Source organism: Nannobrachium achirus (genome assembly GCF_963921795.1).
Source record: "Nannobrachium achirus genome assembly, chromosome: 1".
Taxonomy (NCBI): Eukaryota; Metazoa; Chordata; class Actinopteri; order Myctophiformes; family Myctophidae; genus Nannobrachium; species Nannobrachium achirus.
Window position 1 is genome coordinate 51002722 of NC_137810.1, and position 16763 is coordinate 51019484.

At 44.8% G+C, this 16763-nt stretch overlaps 1 protein-coding gene across 1 annotated transcript in view; it reads right to left on the reverse strand.

The window, feature by feature from the left end:
• The window catches only part of sema6bb (sema domain, transmembrane domain (TM), and cytoplasmic domain, (semaphorin) 6Bb), a gene marked incomplete at its 3' end in the record, with an annotated part of 264150 nt that overhangs the window by 69279 nt on the left and 178108 nt on the right, over positions 1 to 16763 (reverse strand). The window contains exon 10 of the mRNA XM_080751140.1: positions 16061 to 16278. Within this exon, the coding sequence (XP_080607266.1) occupies positions 16061 to 16278 (218 nt within the window). The remainder of the gene's footprint in view (positions 1 to 16060; positions 16279 to 16763) is intronic.

Genomic DNA, 16763 nt, shown 5'->3' on the forward strand with positions numbered 1-16763 from the left:
CACACTCATCCTACTGTACATGCCTTTACTTTCCGTTTGATGTACAATTGACCGTCAACTTGTTTAGCCATTATGTCAATGCAAGTTACTGCCTGACTTCTCACCAAGGACTCCCCAAGTGACTGCGAGGCAGCAGAAACACAACACCTACATTTCGCAGCCTTTGTTTGGACGGTGGTACAAACACGATTGACACATGGCATCAACAATAAGACTTAACGGCTCACACACATCTTTATGACATGACGTGATGACAAGTAGACCAAGGGTCTTCAACAGGGGGTCCCGGAGTTACTACAGGGAGTCCTCCAAATCTTTGAGCGATAGAAACTTTTTTCTTCTCTTTTATATTAACCACTTGAACCCTATAGTGTCCATATTCGGAGAACTTTAGACGAAAATAGCCGATCTACAAGCTGCGAGGCGTTGTGAGCAAGAGGTTTAGTGTAGAGGGGGAAAAGAGGAGACTAAGTATAGAGTGAAAAGTCAAGTTTATTAAGTATTGACGGTTAAAGTGGTTAAATATCTGAAAACACTAATTAACATGAATCCAAAATACACTGACGATTGTGCAGTCAAACAATGAAACTATGGAATCTCTGAAAAGTTTGTGGGGGTCCCTGCTTTATCTCTCTCTCATCTAAGGGGTCCTTGGCCTGAAAACGTTGAAGACCCATGGCCTATAAATCTCAGCAAACACAACGGGATATGTCAAATGATTTGTACAGAACAAACAGAAAATGGGGCCTGTACAGTCATTTTTCTTTTAATTACAGTAAATACAAAGAAGAATAAATAACTGGGCAGCATCCTGTCTCTGGCTCCTGTCTGGCCACATGACCATCAACAACGTTCTCCCTGGCCAAGCAGCAGCAGGGGAGGGAGGTAGATCTCCTAGAAATGGTGAATGTGCCCGAAATGCCTCAGCAGCTGCAGTACATCACCATGTGTCCTCTATGGCCCATGGCAGCAGCCAGCGCTACCCGTGCATACGGATTGCGCTCATAGACTTTCCATCTCCGGGCGGAAACAAAATCCTCAATCAGACTGAGAAAATGAGAGTATTTGTGGGGAGATAAAGAACTGAAAGTTGTGCACTGGGTGATCAATGAAGCAGTTTGCGGACCAGAGCAGCCCGGTGGAAACGTAGTGTTGTCCTAGATAACAGCGTATACCTGTGCTGCTCGAGGCTCTGTGTCTGATGTGCTTGTTAATGTAAGTTTAGCCATTGGAAATGGCAGAGTGTTCCATGTATTTTATTCATGAAGATGGTGCAAAACAGAAAGAATCGTGTTTTTTAGTTGTTGTTGTTTTTGTGTGTGTGGTTTAGAATCCACCATCCATCCATCCACCATTGTCTCCATGTGGTTTTGCCGTGCATTGGGTTGCGGTCATAACATTCCACCTCTATGCTAAGGAAAAGTCTTGACAAAAACAAGAATGGTGAGCCTGGGCCTGGGTGGGGAAGAGTATATGATATTGCTATCATGGTTGTTTCTATCTAACCTTCACCAAGTACAATATCTTGTGCCTTTATGATATGATATTTTGCAGCTATTTTGCAGCTTTGAGCCAAGATGTCCCGCTTGGGCCTGATACTGTGTAGCTGTTGGTTTAGTACATCCTGTCTTATATGGTGCAGCTTGTCCTTGCAGCAGCTAGAGCATAACTATGATCTGAACCCTGTGCTTGTTGGCAGAACAACGTACTGTTCTGCCATGTTCAAGGTTCAAGGTTCAAGGTTGTGCTTTATTGTTACGTCTTTTGTACAGGTACATAAGAGTAAAACTTATTTTTGTTCGGCTTCCTTCAGACAATGCAGCGGTATATATGAAATAACAGCAAAACAACAAAAACAACACATCTAAAGATAAAATAATAAGTAATAATAAGTAATAAAAAAAAGCATCCTCAGCTGTACATGTGCATAAAGTTTGGTATATTGTATACACCAATGGCATTATTTTACCGTAGTAGCTAGTAGCTACTGTACTTTAACTTTTTGTAAACAACTTCACAGTGTGTTCTATGTGCAACAGGTTGGTACATTTAAAAACTTCACCACAGTATATATATTTATGTAGGTGCAATTCAGCCTCACAGTATCTATTTATATGGACACACTTTGACATGATGGCTTTGGTATTGTTACTGTAGGATCCATTGGTCTGAAGGACATGGTCATGCCTAGGCCCTTTGTTGACCCTGCCATTCTGAATTATGGAAGACCCTAATAGCCATCCCATTCCCAACCATGGACTGTTTACAGGGAAAATGACTTCGCAACCACAAGGCCACTGATAGTAGGCTGTGGAAATCATCTGGGAAAGTTGCTACTTTACCAGACAATAAATAAGGTTTATGAACAAGCTGGCCAGGAAGAAGAAAACCAGGAACAAAATAAAAATGGTTTAAACATACCACGCTCACCGGCCACCTTACTTAATAATAAGACTTCACACACAAACATTATGCACTTTGCATAAATGCACAGTGCACACACATTATGTAAAATAGATACTCATATGCCTACTGCTACTTGTTAAATTGTTAACAACGTAGATAATTATTTGAAGTCGTTAAATTAATGTGGGCCAACCGTTTTTCAGTGTAGAAACTAGGGCATTCACGAATAGTGATTTTTAGTATTCGAATTATTCGACCTCACAGTATTCGAATAGTCAAATACTCGACAGGACTGGCCAAACTGTCAAATATTAAGTAAAAGGAGGCAAACATTGTGAAAATAGCCGATTTATATGCTCACAACGCCTCACGTTGCAAGGCGTTGTGAGCATGTAGATCTGCTATTTTCACAATATTTATCTGCGGAACCGAGTCACATTAAATGTAATACCTACAATTCCAAGTCAGGGTGGGGGTCCCCAGCTCAAATATGTTTATTTTGGGGGTCACGGCCTAAAAAGGTTTGAGAAGCCCTGGTATAAAGCATTAACAAATTGATCCACCAGGGGCATTGACAACTCATTCTTACGACTTCCTATATAGCCAAGCTTTATAAACTATATATTTTTCAAAGAGAAAACAATAAAAAAAATAAAAAAAATAGCGAATATTCGACTTCGGTGAACAACGTTGAATAGTGACTTTGATATTCGAATGTTTGAATATTTGGTGAATGCCCTAGTGTAGAAACACATGGGCTGAGAGACAGAGGCTGCTCTCTGTCTCTCTACCATGGTGGCCATGTTGTTGATGTGGTGTTGCTAATGAAGTGCAGCAGCACCAAGGAAGAAAGGAGTATAGCTAATGAAGCACAGCTCCGTACTGAGGACCAAAGAGGTAAACAGAGTGGAGACCAAGAGAAGGAGAGAGTAAAAACAACTCTGTCCTTCCAAACATGCAACAGCACACTGACTGTACAACGCAGCATTGTGTGTCCCACTGGCCACTGACTAATGGTGGTCTGGAGTGATGTGCGTGTGTGCGCGCGCGCGTGCATGCCTCAGTGTGTGAGAGAGAGAGAGAATCAGTGATGCTGAGTCACCCTCTTCCTTCTTCTAGGCGCACAGTGCTCAGTGTGTGCGCACGCACGCACGCACGCACGCACGCACGCACGCACGCCTCACTCTCGCTCTCCCCTCTCTCTCTAATGGCAAATGGTCTGCAGATTTATTACAAACTCCCAGAAAACTGCAGCTATTTTATTCAATTGGGCTTTTATGGGTTTATTTCCAACTTTTCCCTCAACGCTCAATGTCTTGTTTAAAGCATATTCAATTGCCTTCGATTTTCTAAATGTGCTATGCAAATTGCAAATAACCCCCCCCCCCTCTATCTCTATCTCTCTCTTTCTCTCTCTGTGAAAACAGATTACACTCAACTCTCATTCACAGGGGCCCCTAAGCCCGTGGTTCTCAAAGCGGAGTCCTTCAAGTTGAGGGAGTTCCAGGGGGTCCCCAGCTAAATGTTAGTTAGGAACCAAATGGACCCTTATGGGTATGTCACTCAGAGAGGGTCCATTTGGTTCCATTTGTACACTCTCAGAGTTACATTATCATTGATTTTACCATATAAGAAATGCCTTTAAATGGGGGGTCTGTAGCCTAAAATGCATGTGTGGTTTAGAATAGAAATATGAGTGTAAATCATATTACATTGACAACTCATTCTTATGACTTCCTATCTATAGCCAAGCTTTATAAACTATATATTTTTCAAAGAGAAAACAATAAAAAAAATAAAAAATAAGCGAATATTCGACTTCGGTGAACAACGTCGAATAGTGACTTTGATATTCGAATATTCGAATATTTGGTGAATGCCCTAGTGTAGAAACACATGGGCTGAGAGACAGACGCCGCTCTCTGTCTCTCTACCATGGTGGCCATGTTGTTGATGTGGTGTTGCTATTAATGAAGTGCAGCAGCACCAAGGAAGAAAGGAGTACAGCTAATGAAGCACAGCTTCATTAGCACAGCTAAAATGCATGTCAAACTGGGGGTCCTTGAAATTAAAATGATTGAGAATCACTGCCAGAGCCCTAAAAATCTTCTCTTATATGGGGGTCCCTGGCATATATTTTCAAATGGGGGGGGGGGGGGGTCTGTGGAAGCTCCTCCAGGAAGAACTTAGCATTCATAGGCGGGGAGGCGACGACGCCTACCCCTCTATTTGCCCCAGACCAGGGGTCTTCAACGTTTTCAGGCCAAGGACCCCTTAGTTGAGCGAGAGATGAAGCAGGGACCCCCACAACCTGTTCATAGATTCCATATAGTTTCGTCGTTTGACAGCACGATCATCAGTGTATTTTGGATTCATGCCAATTTTTGTTTTCAGATATTTAACCACTTGAACCGTCAAAACTTAATAAAGTTCACCTTTCTCTATGTACTTAGTCTTTTTCCCCTCTGTACCAATCCTCTTTGCCAAAAATAGCAGATCTACATGCTCACAACGCCTCGCGCTGCGAGGCGTTGTGAGCTTGTAGATCTGCTATTTTTGGCTAAAGTTTCAGAATAAGGACATTAGGGTTCAAGTGGTTAATATAAAAAGGAGAAAACAGTTTATATCACACATTTTTGGAGGACCCCCTATAGTAACTCTGAGGACCCCCTAGGTGTCCGGGACCCCCTGTTGAAGACCCTTCTACAGTATTTGCCCCCAGACAGTCCCTGATGCCAGCCAGCTGGTTGCCTCTCTGCGTGTCACCTGCTCTGTGCTACTGTACTGTAGGCCTACATACACAGTAATATCCTCAATGCCATCCGGATTCATTTGGGTCCATTTTGAGTTGACAGTTGACTAATAGGGCCCCAGAGGATTTCATTGTGCAAGCTATATGCCCCGTGTCTGACGCAGGCACTCTTCACACTTCGTATTATGTTCATGCTGTGCTGCTGCTTGAAAAAAAGCACCTCGTCATCCTCGATTCCTCGTCCATGGCTGCTGCTTATTGTAATGCACATTTTAACCACATTAACCCTGGTGTCCCTATTTGACCCAAAACTGCTAGAATATCTACAAGCTCACAATGCATCGCGTCGTCCATTCATCATTGTACAGGGGAAGTGTACAGTAGTAAATTCCTAATTGTTTCCTCACTTGATGCTGTGTCTCTTCTGCATTCTTACTTTGCCAGCCTGTCGATTTCTGTCTCCATTTATTGCTCCCCCCCACCCTCCCTCTCCCTCTCCCTCTCCCTCTCCCTCTCTCTCTCTCTCTCTCTCTCTCTCAGTGTCTGACTGACAGGCATTTAGGCTGCCTCCGTATGGAGTCAGTGTTGGAGTGAAAGAGGTCAACTTGCTTCCACCAAGTGGAAACTCGCTTCACCGTCAGCCTTCTCAGCCTTCTCAACTGCAACCCCCCGCGCACATAAATGACACCTTCGAATGATACCTAGAACAGCTAGCAGGAAGAAGTTTTAAAACCTGTCACATCCTCCATCTCAAACTCTCTTTTTTTGGGGGGGAGGGTGTTTCTTCTCCACGATAATCTGTTTATCTATCGCTAAACTTTCTATACGACTACCCCAACAACTCTGGCATCAGTCTTCATTCCCTATACTGTATTATTCTGTTATTCTCATTCTTGGCTTTTCGTCAACGACCGTGCCTCTGCCTTTCACGCAAATCTCCTTATTTTTCCTGTAGAATTCTCCTCTCGTTAGCTCCCCGCGTGCTTGCATTCTCTTCTCCAGTAGTGGAAAAAGTACTCACATCTTTTTTAATTAAGTAAAAGTATCAATACTGCATGTTGAAATACTCTGTTACAATGTCTGTTACAGATTTCAAAATGTACTTAAGTATACCAATACCTTTGTACTTAAAAGTACCAAAAGTAGAAGGTACTCATTATGCAGCATGTCCCATTTCAAGTTTTCAAATGTATTGTGAGCTGGTAGATCTGCTATTTTCAAAAGATGTTTATACATTTGTATACTTGTAGATCTGCTATTTTAAAACAGCCAAAATGTATACTGTATAATGTAGGGCTGAAGTGGTTAATGTATGTTTTGTAATAATAATAATAAAAATATACAAAGTAACCAAAGTTTTCAAATAATAGTAGTGGAGTAAAAGTACAATATTTGCCTCTGAGACGTAGTAGAGTAAAAGTACAGAGAAGTATGGAATACATCAATAATGTACTTAAGCATAGTAATTGAGTAAATGTCCTTAGTTGCTTGATACCACTGCTCTTCTCTCCCTGAACCCTCTTCTAGCGGACCCCGGCCTAAGGGGGAGCGACTAGCTCTAGCACCTCCATGACTTGTATAATATATTCTCAGTGAGATCCTGACTCTCCTGTCAACTGCACTACTCGCTGTTCCCTCTTCCCGCCAGGGGCACCGACCGACCCAACAGGGATGAAATGTTAAGAAGTTTTCCTGGGGCCCTGCAGGCTGCAGCAGACAGGGAACCCACAAAGTACGCCATGGTTTGTAGGCTGTTATTGTTTGATTAATGTCGGGGGGCTCTAGTAGTGATGTGATATCATGGTTGCCCAGAATTCCACACGGCACACCTGCTACGCACGCACGCACACGCACACGCACACGCACACACGTTCCCCCCATTTCCAGTTCCCACCTAACCCATTTTAGAAAAATACCTAAATACCTACTTCTAAATCCGAACGGTTTTCTTTAAAAGTTCTATAATCAGTGGTGCTCAAACTTTGTAATGTCAAGAACCCCTAGAAATACAATATATTTTACCGGCGACCTCCCACGTCAAAATATTTTGTTACAGGGACCCCCCAGAAGCAAATATTTACAAAAATTAGCTTTAAACATAAATACAGGTTATTTAAAGATTTGCACACATTTCCACGATTTTTCAAAAAATAGCAGATCTACAAGCTCGCAGCGCGGCACTCGGGCCCGCGCTGTGAGCTTGTATATCTGCTATTTTTTAAATAGTTAAAGCATGAAAATAATAGTAACGTAACAAAGGCGCGTTCCCGGTCTAAATGGGTTCTAATGCTGCGCTCCGCTGCTGCTGCTGCAGACCCAGGGGGATGCGTTGCATGGCCAGCACATCTGCGCGTCCTCCCTTCCATTCCTGTTCCTCCTGTCACCCGTGAACCGGTCCCCCGCCTTCTCCTTGTCCCCCTGATGTCCCTCCTCGTCTGCTGTGTTTACGCACAGGCGGTCACGTGGCTTTCATAACGAGTAACGACCATAACTAATTATCTGCTGCACAGGTTCCCATGCAAGCTCTGGGCGGGTCGGGACCCATTTGTGGGACGCGGACACATTTTTGTGGGTTTCCTTTATTTTTAGTTTTTGCTACATTTTGGTTTTTGATTGTTAGAAAAACGTTTTCAAAAAACATACCCCAAAAGGATTTTCATGAATAAAAAGAATTCAACGATTTTTCTACAGTAAGTCATTTCATTAATAAATACAATAAGAAATCTAAGAAATTCCATAAATTCGCAAACAAATGTCTAAGATATAGAGAAAATAGCCGATCTAGAGTGAAAAAGAGACTGTTTCAAGTACGTATATTATAAGTATATTATAAGGATATCCGGTACCACTTAAACTCTCTATAATTGGTAAAAGGACCAATTATAGAGAGTTTAAGTGGTACCGGATATCCAGCTTGACAAATAAAAGGTGAATTGATCCCATTGCATGACGGAGGATCACCATAAATTAAATCTCCACAATACGATTATCGTGAGTGTTTTTATCACGATAAACGATAATATCGCTTTTTGTCCCATCCCTACCAACAGGTACTAACTATTATACATGCGCACGCATGCACCAGTGAAGCAGAGGGTACTGTATAGACTGAGGGGCCTATGTATTTCACCATTAACGTTTAGTGAATCATTGTCATTGAGCCTCGTGGACCAAGGGCTCCTGGGCACTGGTCCCCTTGGCCCAGTTTATAATCTGTCCATGATTGCACACACACACGCACACGCACACGCACACACACACACACACACACACACACACACACACACACACACACACACACACACACACACACACACACACACACACACACATACATACACACTCAGGGGTAGAGAAACCGCCTTTGAACACGGAGGGTTCCCGAAAGCGAGTTTATGTTCTCTAGAGTGGAAACGGGATAACCACGCCACGGACTCATTTTTGAAGCTTGTGATTGGCTGAACCGGAGGTAGGGAGCGCTCCATTGTAGTCACTTGGACCGCGGCAGAGGTGCACCAAAACCTAACCGAAAGGTTCCCAGTTCGATCCCGGGCTCCCCCAGAGTTAGTGTCGAAGAGTCCTTGAGCAAGACTCTGAACCCCTAGTTGCTCCCGGTGAGCAGGTTGGTGCCTTGCATGGTTTCCTCTGCCATCGATGTATGAATGTGTGTGTGAATGGGTGAATGTAATGCACAATCTCTGTAAAGTGCCTTGGATAAAAGCGCTATATAAATGCACCATTTACCGCACGCACGCATGGACGCACGCACGCACGCACACAATCATGCATGAACTCACCCACCCACCAATCACTCCAGACCATGCACAGCATTCGTCAGTACACTGTACTGTTGCATGCACAGTTGCACACGAACAGTTGCACAAGCACAGACATGCACACTATCAAGATCAATACCCCCTGAGTATGATGGGGTAAAGGGAGGGAGAATTCAGGAGCATGTCTTCACCAGGCAGAGAAAAAGGGAGAGTCATCTCCGCTGTGATGCTTGATAAAGAACTGCATCGCAGGCACACAGATCCATCAACACACAGTTCCCAGGGAGAAAGAGATAGAGACAGACAGCATGTGTGTGTGTGTGTGTGTGTGTGTGTGTGTGTGTGTGTGTGTGTGTGTGTGTGTGTGTGTGTGTGTGTGTGTGTGTGTGTGTGCGCGTGCGTGCGTGCGTGCGTGCGTGCGTGCGTGCGTGCGTGCGTGCGTGCGTGCGTGCGTGCGTGCGTGTGTGTGCATGTGCGTGTTGGACTCCAGCTCCAAAATTGTACTAGAACCCGAACCCCCAGTGGTGGAAAAAGTACTCAAATGTTTTACTTAAGTAAAAGTATCAATACTGCAATATTGAAATAATCTGTTAGGGTGCCCTCAGACCAAAGTACCTATGAGAGTGGAATCCGCGTTCTGCCAATGCATTTCAATGAGAGTGAAGCGTTTTCATGCCAGCAGAGGATTTCTGCAAAAAACGCTCCCTTGTCATTGAAATGCATTGGCGGAACGCGGATTCCACTCTCATAGGTATTTTGGTGTGCGGGCACCCTTACAAGTAAAAGTCTGGAATTCAAAATGTACTTGAGTAAAAGTACGAAAGTATTGGCATCAAAATATACTTAAAGTATCAAAAGTAAAAGTACAAAAATGTTTGAAAATAGCAGATCTACAAGCTCACAACGCGTCGCATCAAGCTTGTAGATCGGCTATTTTCAAATAGTCTAGGTATATAATAAGGCTAAAGTGGTTCATGTATGTTTTATGGTGCCATCCTCTTTTACAGTACACTTTAAGACATAATAAGACATAATAAGACAGAATAAAGCCATAGTAAGAAATAATGTGTTGGTAATTAGAGCTAATATATTTTATTAGACAGAAACAAAGACAGAATAGTAGAAAGAGCGAATACATTCTCTGGCACCGTCACCTGCCGCGGAACTGCAGCGGCAGACACTGCCGCACAACCGCTAGTTCGACCAGCAGTCGCACTGCATCTCCGGCGATAGGACCAGCAGTCCCGCCAGTAGGACCGGCGGCCGCCGCACGGACCGGCAGGTCCCGTAGCGGTAAACTGCCCGTCCGTGCGGTGGAGGCTGCCGCGGCAGTTACCAGCGATGCCGGTGCCAGATAATGTATTCGCTTTCTGCTATTCTGTCTCAGCCACCACCGCACGGACGGGCAGTTTACCGCTACGGGACCTGCCGGTCCGTGCGGCGGCCGCCGGTCCTACTGGCGGGACTGCTGGTCCTATCGCCAGCGATGCAGTGCGACTGCTGGTCGAATAGCGGTCGTGCGGCAGTGTCTGCCGCTGCAGTTCCGCAGCAGGTGACGGTGCCAGAGAATGTATTCGCTCTTTCTACTATATGTCTTTGTTTCTGTCTAATAAAATATATTAGCTCTAATTACCAACACATTATTTCTTATTATGGCTTTATTCTGTCTTATTATGTCTTATTATGTCTTAAAGTGTACTTATTATGTCTTATTATGTCTTAAAGTGTACTGTAAAAGAGGATGGGACCTGTTTTATAATATTATAATGTATATCTGCAGAGTAACTAGTAACTCAAGTTTTCAAATAAATATAGTGGAGTAAAAGCACAATATTTGGATCCGAGATGTAGTGGAGTAGAAGTAACATATTTGGAAATTGGAAATACTCAAGTAAAGTACGGATGCCTCAAAATTATATTTAAGTACAGTACTTAAGTAAATGTACTTAGTTACTTTACAACACTGAGAACCCCTAATCCTGCTCCTCCTCTCTCCCTTGAAGTCAGAAAGTGAGAGGGAGAGAGAGACAGACAGACAGACAGACAGACAGACAGACAGACAGACAGACAGACAGACAGACAGACAGACAGACAGACAGACGTGTGGAAGGTGCACAGGTCAAGATCATAGGGTGCAGTGTAATTCAAGACACGTTGAAGGCTTTAGTGGACGGCCAAGGGGCGCTTTCTGAAAGACAACACGACGTTGGAAAAGATGAGAGGACATTAAAGGGGAGATGGGGAGAAAAGATAGGAAAGGAGTGTGCTGGGGAGGGGAGAGGAGAGGAAAGGAAAGAGAAAATAGTGGAGAGGGAGGAGAGGAGAAGCGATGCTGTCTGGTAAATGGAGGATTAGGGAAGAGTGAGGGTGGCTGCAGAGACAGATAGAGCACCAACACAAATTGGAACAACAGAGAGAAACCCGAAGCTGCAGAAATATTTATGTGCGGCCGTGTATACAGTATGCTGGCGAGCTTTTAAGCACAATAACTCTCTCCATAATGTAACATAAAAAGGTAAAAATGCTTGATGTGTTTCATCAGTTGACACTCTCATGCACCTGTAAACAGTTCCCTGTCAGGGGGAGTCAAACACTGAATAACATTTTTTTTTTTTCTTTTTTTTAAAGAACTGCCTTGGGATGTTGTGCTCCATTAAGGTGGCAGACGGCTGCGGCTTTATCACGCAGGACACATTGGGTGCCCGAAAGCTTATAATAATTCGCCGAATAAATCGACTCAGTATCAACCTTCCGTGGCTATTCACTTATAGCTGATGCTATCTATGAGGCTCTTGGCACATTAAACCCATCTTGTACTCCAGGCATGTTCAAATAATAAATGCTTTAGAATCATTTGAATGCTGCTGCCGGACACCCAGGTTCTCAGCAGCATGCTTATTATTATCGCACAGCAAATGCAATGCAATATACGTACACAGTAAGATACCCCAGTGTTCCTTTATCTATGTGTAACTCTGTACCCGTGTAACTTTCTGGGCCCTATTTTCGTCTATGCCTTACCCCTTATTGCGACCGTCAGGTTGCAGTTACTATGAAAACCTCCAACTCATGTCCGTGAGTCCGTGACTCGCGCAAAACAACACTGATTGGCTGTGGCTTTCACACACACAGCTCAGCTCTTTAAACGAACGCTGCTGCACCTCAGCTGGGTCGCTCCTCACTGATTGCCCGTGTCTTTCACACACAGCCAGCTCAGCTGGTGCCGCTCATCACTGATTGCTGCCTCCTCGCTGATTGGCTGTGGCTTTCACACACTGCTCAGATTGTTAAAACAGTCGCTTCAGGAGATTTACGTGCCACGGCCCACGGAGGAGGAGACGGAATCCATGTTGTTTAGGACTTTCACAGCCAAGTACAGCTCTTCCACAGCAAGTACACCAAGCGCGTAAGGAAGTTATCCCCCGCATTTTCCCTCGGATCTGGATCTATTGTGCCAACTGCGACGACGACAAGTTTGTGCCGTATTTAGAAGCTCTGACCTGACGGTCGCTATGGTGTTGCTTGCTTGTCCACCACTCACTGTATGGTGATACAGTATACTTCATTGTTTCCAAGCAACAGGCATATATGCAGGAGGTTTGTCAGCGGCCATTTTCGCTGCTGTTCCAGACATACCAAAATAGGTTGAGATCTCTGATCATCTATATCAGTGGTTCTCAACCTGTGTGTCGGGAGTCGGGACCCCGGGGGGGGGTCCCAAGAATTATTTTGGGGGGTCCCCAGGTGATTAACTTAATGCGCAACATTGTTTTCTCACTCAACAGTAAACAAACCAACATAAAGTTTAAGTGTTTAGCACATTTCTAAAGTGTCAATTTAAGGACTTTTAATACCTCTAAAATGACAAATTAAACATTGGCCAAATTGTCATATATTAGTGGCAGAAACTGTGAAAATAGTCGATCAACATGATCTGCTATTTTCACAATAGAACCGGGATGCCTCAACTGTTACTGTTCGTCAGGGTGGGGCCGGGGGTCCCCAGTTAAAATGTGATTATTTTGGGGGTTGCGGCCTGAAAAGGTGGAGAACCACTGATCTATACTACGGGACAATGTTGAAAAAATACAGGTGGAGACAAAAAAATCCAAGGATGAAGTTGGGGAAAAGGAGAGCGAACAGGAGTGTGGGGAGAATGTCAAGGAGGGGGGAGAGAGAGAGAGAGAGAGAGAGAGAGAGAGAGAGAGAGAGAGAGAGAGAGAGAGAGAGAGAGAGAGAGAGAGAGAGAATGGAGGACATGAAGAAAACAGTCAAGGACAAGGAAGTCAATAATACACAACATGCGCGTCCTCTTGTTTTTACAGTCGAGGCTGAAAGTGTTTAATCAGCAGCATGTTGTCTCTGTGCGTCTGGTCTGGAGGAGGTTCACGCTCACTGGCCGGTGTGTGTATGAGTGGCGTGCGTGTCAAATTACTACACACACACACATGCAGTCAATCACACACACACACACACATCAGACAGAGACAGGCATACAGATAAATGCACGCACGCACGCACGCACGCACGCACGCACACACGCACACACACACAATGGCTCCCAGATAGCAGAATTATCAGCATGCCGTAGAGGAGAACCAGCTGTACACACACACACACATATGCTTGGGTAAACTGCTGCTGGCCGCTATTATAAATGACTGGAGAGCAGGAATGAGAGAGAGAACAGGGCTTGGGTGGATGGATAAACGGAGAGGGGAGAGAGGGAGAGAGGGAGAGAGGGAGGGAGGGAGAGAGAGGGAGAGAGAGGGAGAGAGAGGGCAGCTGTACTTAGTTGCGCTCCGGTGTTGTGCACAGAAAACGGAGTGATCTACAAGCTCATAAACGTGTCACGGCACGACACGTTTTGAGCTTGTAGATCGGCATTTCCAGCACACGACACTGGCACGTACCTAAGTATAAATCAGGTTAGGGAGAGAGAGAGAGAGAGAGAGAGAGAGAGAGAGGGAGAGAAGGAGTGATGAAAGCCATAAAGCTCACAGCAGCGCTGCCTGCGTGGCCTTCTCTCCGCCACACTAAACGCTCGCCAGACAAATTGCCTCGGCTGGTGGCTCGCAGGAAAAGTCAAAACAGCGTGACTCAGGAGTGGACCTGGGAAAACGAGCGGCTACACTCCTCCGTCCTAACGCTTTCGCTGCGTGCGGCCCAGGAGTCACTTAACAGTCGCATACCAGATAACCACACCTGTAATGACACAGTCTGCAGGGCGCCTCGCTGTCCCTGCCGCGCGCACGAGGCCGAGAGAGAGGGGATACCAGACAATGGACAGACAGAACACCGGTGCCTGGAGAGGCTCGGAGCCCGACTGAATTACCAAATTATGATAATAAAATCTTTCTTGACCACCAGTTGGGTCTTTCTCTCTCTGCATGTGCACTTTTTGCCGCCCCGGGGCCTTTTCCGTACTGAAGTGGGATGAAAGCGAGAGCTGTGGGTTTCCTGCTGCGCTCCCACCTTCGACACAAACATCTGCTGTACTATCAGGAGGTCAGGGAACTGGAGACAAGAGAAGACAGCGGAAAGTGAGAATGTGAAACAGAGAGACACAGAGAGAGAGAGAGAGAGAGAGAGAGAGAGAGAGAGAGAGAAGAGGAAGGGAAAAGGCAAGAAAAGAGCGCTGAGGAGGTATATGATATCGCCGCTGTCGGGTCGAAACCTTGTATGTCCAAAACCGTTCGTTTTGTATTTATGATTTTGACACTGGTTTAGAATAGCGAAAATAGCCGATCTGCAAGCACACAACGCCTCACATCGCGAGGCGTTGTGTGCTTGCAGATCTGCTGTTTACACTAGTTTTGTGCGACAGCCTTGCATGATGAAGCAGGGCTTTACTTTACGACAAAACATACAAATTTGAAACCCGGAGATACAAGGTCTCTGCCCGACAGTGACGATATGCTCCTGCGCTTTATTTAGGAGAGAGAAGAGGGAGGCTGCAGATGTAAAGGGAGAAGGAGTGAGGAAGTCAGGAAGACCATGGGAGTGCAGTGTCGTCGTCTTTGCCGTTCTGGTCAGTGGCGTCAGTTCAGAAAAAGCTAAGGTATGGCAACATGACTGGTGTCACCAGTCATGTTGCCATACCTTAAGAAGTACATTCTATTTCCCCCCGTTTCTACGGTTTCTTGGGCTGGATATGGCAGCCTGGAATGGTTGTTCAAGTGCAGCTAAACTTGGCATGTTAAACGTGAGACAATACCTTGTTAAAGAGACCATTTTGTTAAATGTTGTAGTTATTTTACTGAAATTTAACAAGATAATACAGATAGACAAAGAGACATTCATGGATTTATATTTAAAGGTAACTTTTATTTCCCCCCCTGGACCCATGGCAGGGTATGGCCGCTGCATACCCCTGCCATACCCAATTGACGCCTCTGGTTCTGCTCAGGGAGCCGAAGTGGACAAACACCAAGCAGAGCCTGGCGCTTCTTTAGATATATTAGTATATGAGCTTGAAATGACCATTAGGGCCCTGCAGCTGCAGGACTGGACTCAAACTGTCTCATTAGGTCTCAACGGACCTTAGTTGGAATGCACAGAAAACATTCCGTGCAAAGTGGAATTCCATGTAAGGCCTTCAACGGTTTATCCCCACTTACAAGCCAGAAGCCCGGATGCTCTATGAAGGGAAAGGATTGAAGCGTGCGTCATCTTTACCCAAATATGATTATGAATAATGAAACTGGAGTATAATACAGTTGAAATACAATTGAGGTGGAGTTATATATCGTGATAGAGATCACTGATCTATGACCACAGAGAACATAGTATAGCATAGTAAGCAATTAGTATACAGTAGATCAGTGGTTCCCAAACGTTTTAGCACGAGACCCAAAAGAGAAATCAGACATTTGCCCGGGACCCAAACTAGTGAAAACAGCAGATCTACAAGCTCACAACACGTTGATTTGCGCTGCATTGTGAGCTTGTATATCAAATGTCTTTGCCAAAATATAGCCGATCTACAAGCTTGTAGATCTGCTATTATTTGGCAAACGTTCCGCCCCGTGACAATGGATTTTAATTATCGCGGTAATATCGTAAATCGCGATTTCTTTGGTCACAATCATCGTGACATGACACTTTCATATGGTCCCATCCCTACCTGTTAGCTGGCGTGGAGAACACTCCCAGGACGATGTCGCGGCCGTGCATCCTGATGATGGGGCTGGTGGAGTGCAGCAGGTTGAAGTAGAAGTGGGAGTCTCCGGGGATGGAGCAGTTGAGGCGCGCCTTCAGGAAGGACGTCCACTGCTTCTCCAGGACGCGCTGGGAGCCGCCCAGGTCACGCTTGCACACCCGCGCCACACGGGACACCATCACCTGGACGCAACAAGCAGCACGCAGGGTTACCTTTGCTTTTGACACGCCCTTTGTTTTATCCGTGCCTCTGGTCAGACTGAAATCAACACTGCTATATATCGTTGCTGTCGGTCAGACAACATCTCCAAATTCAAACTTTTGTGTTTTACGACTTGATCACACTACAGCAGGGCTACTCAACGTAAGATGGCTCAGTCAGCAAAATACCAAAAGTCCAAGGGCTGCAAGCTACAAATTACAGTCGTATTTTTGACGTTTAGACAACGATTTTGTAACACTCTACATGACTAATTTAAGAAAACACAGAAAACAGCATTATTTACATCTATAAGGCCAAACCTCATTGAACAAAAAGATTGACGTGGAAATGATTAATGATGAAAAGTCTTTAGGAACAAACAAAATAGCAAAAATGTCTTGTATAAAACAAGACAAAAATTGATTCCTAGTGGTTTTGGAGAGAAACTGAAAAATGTGTCCACACT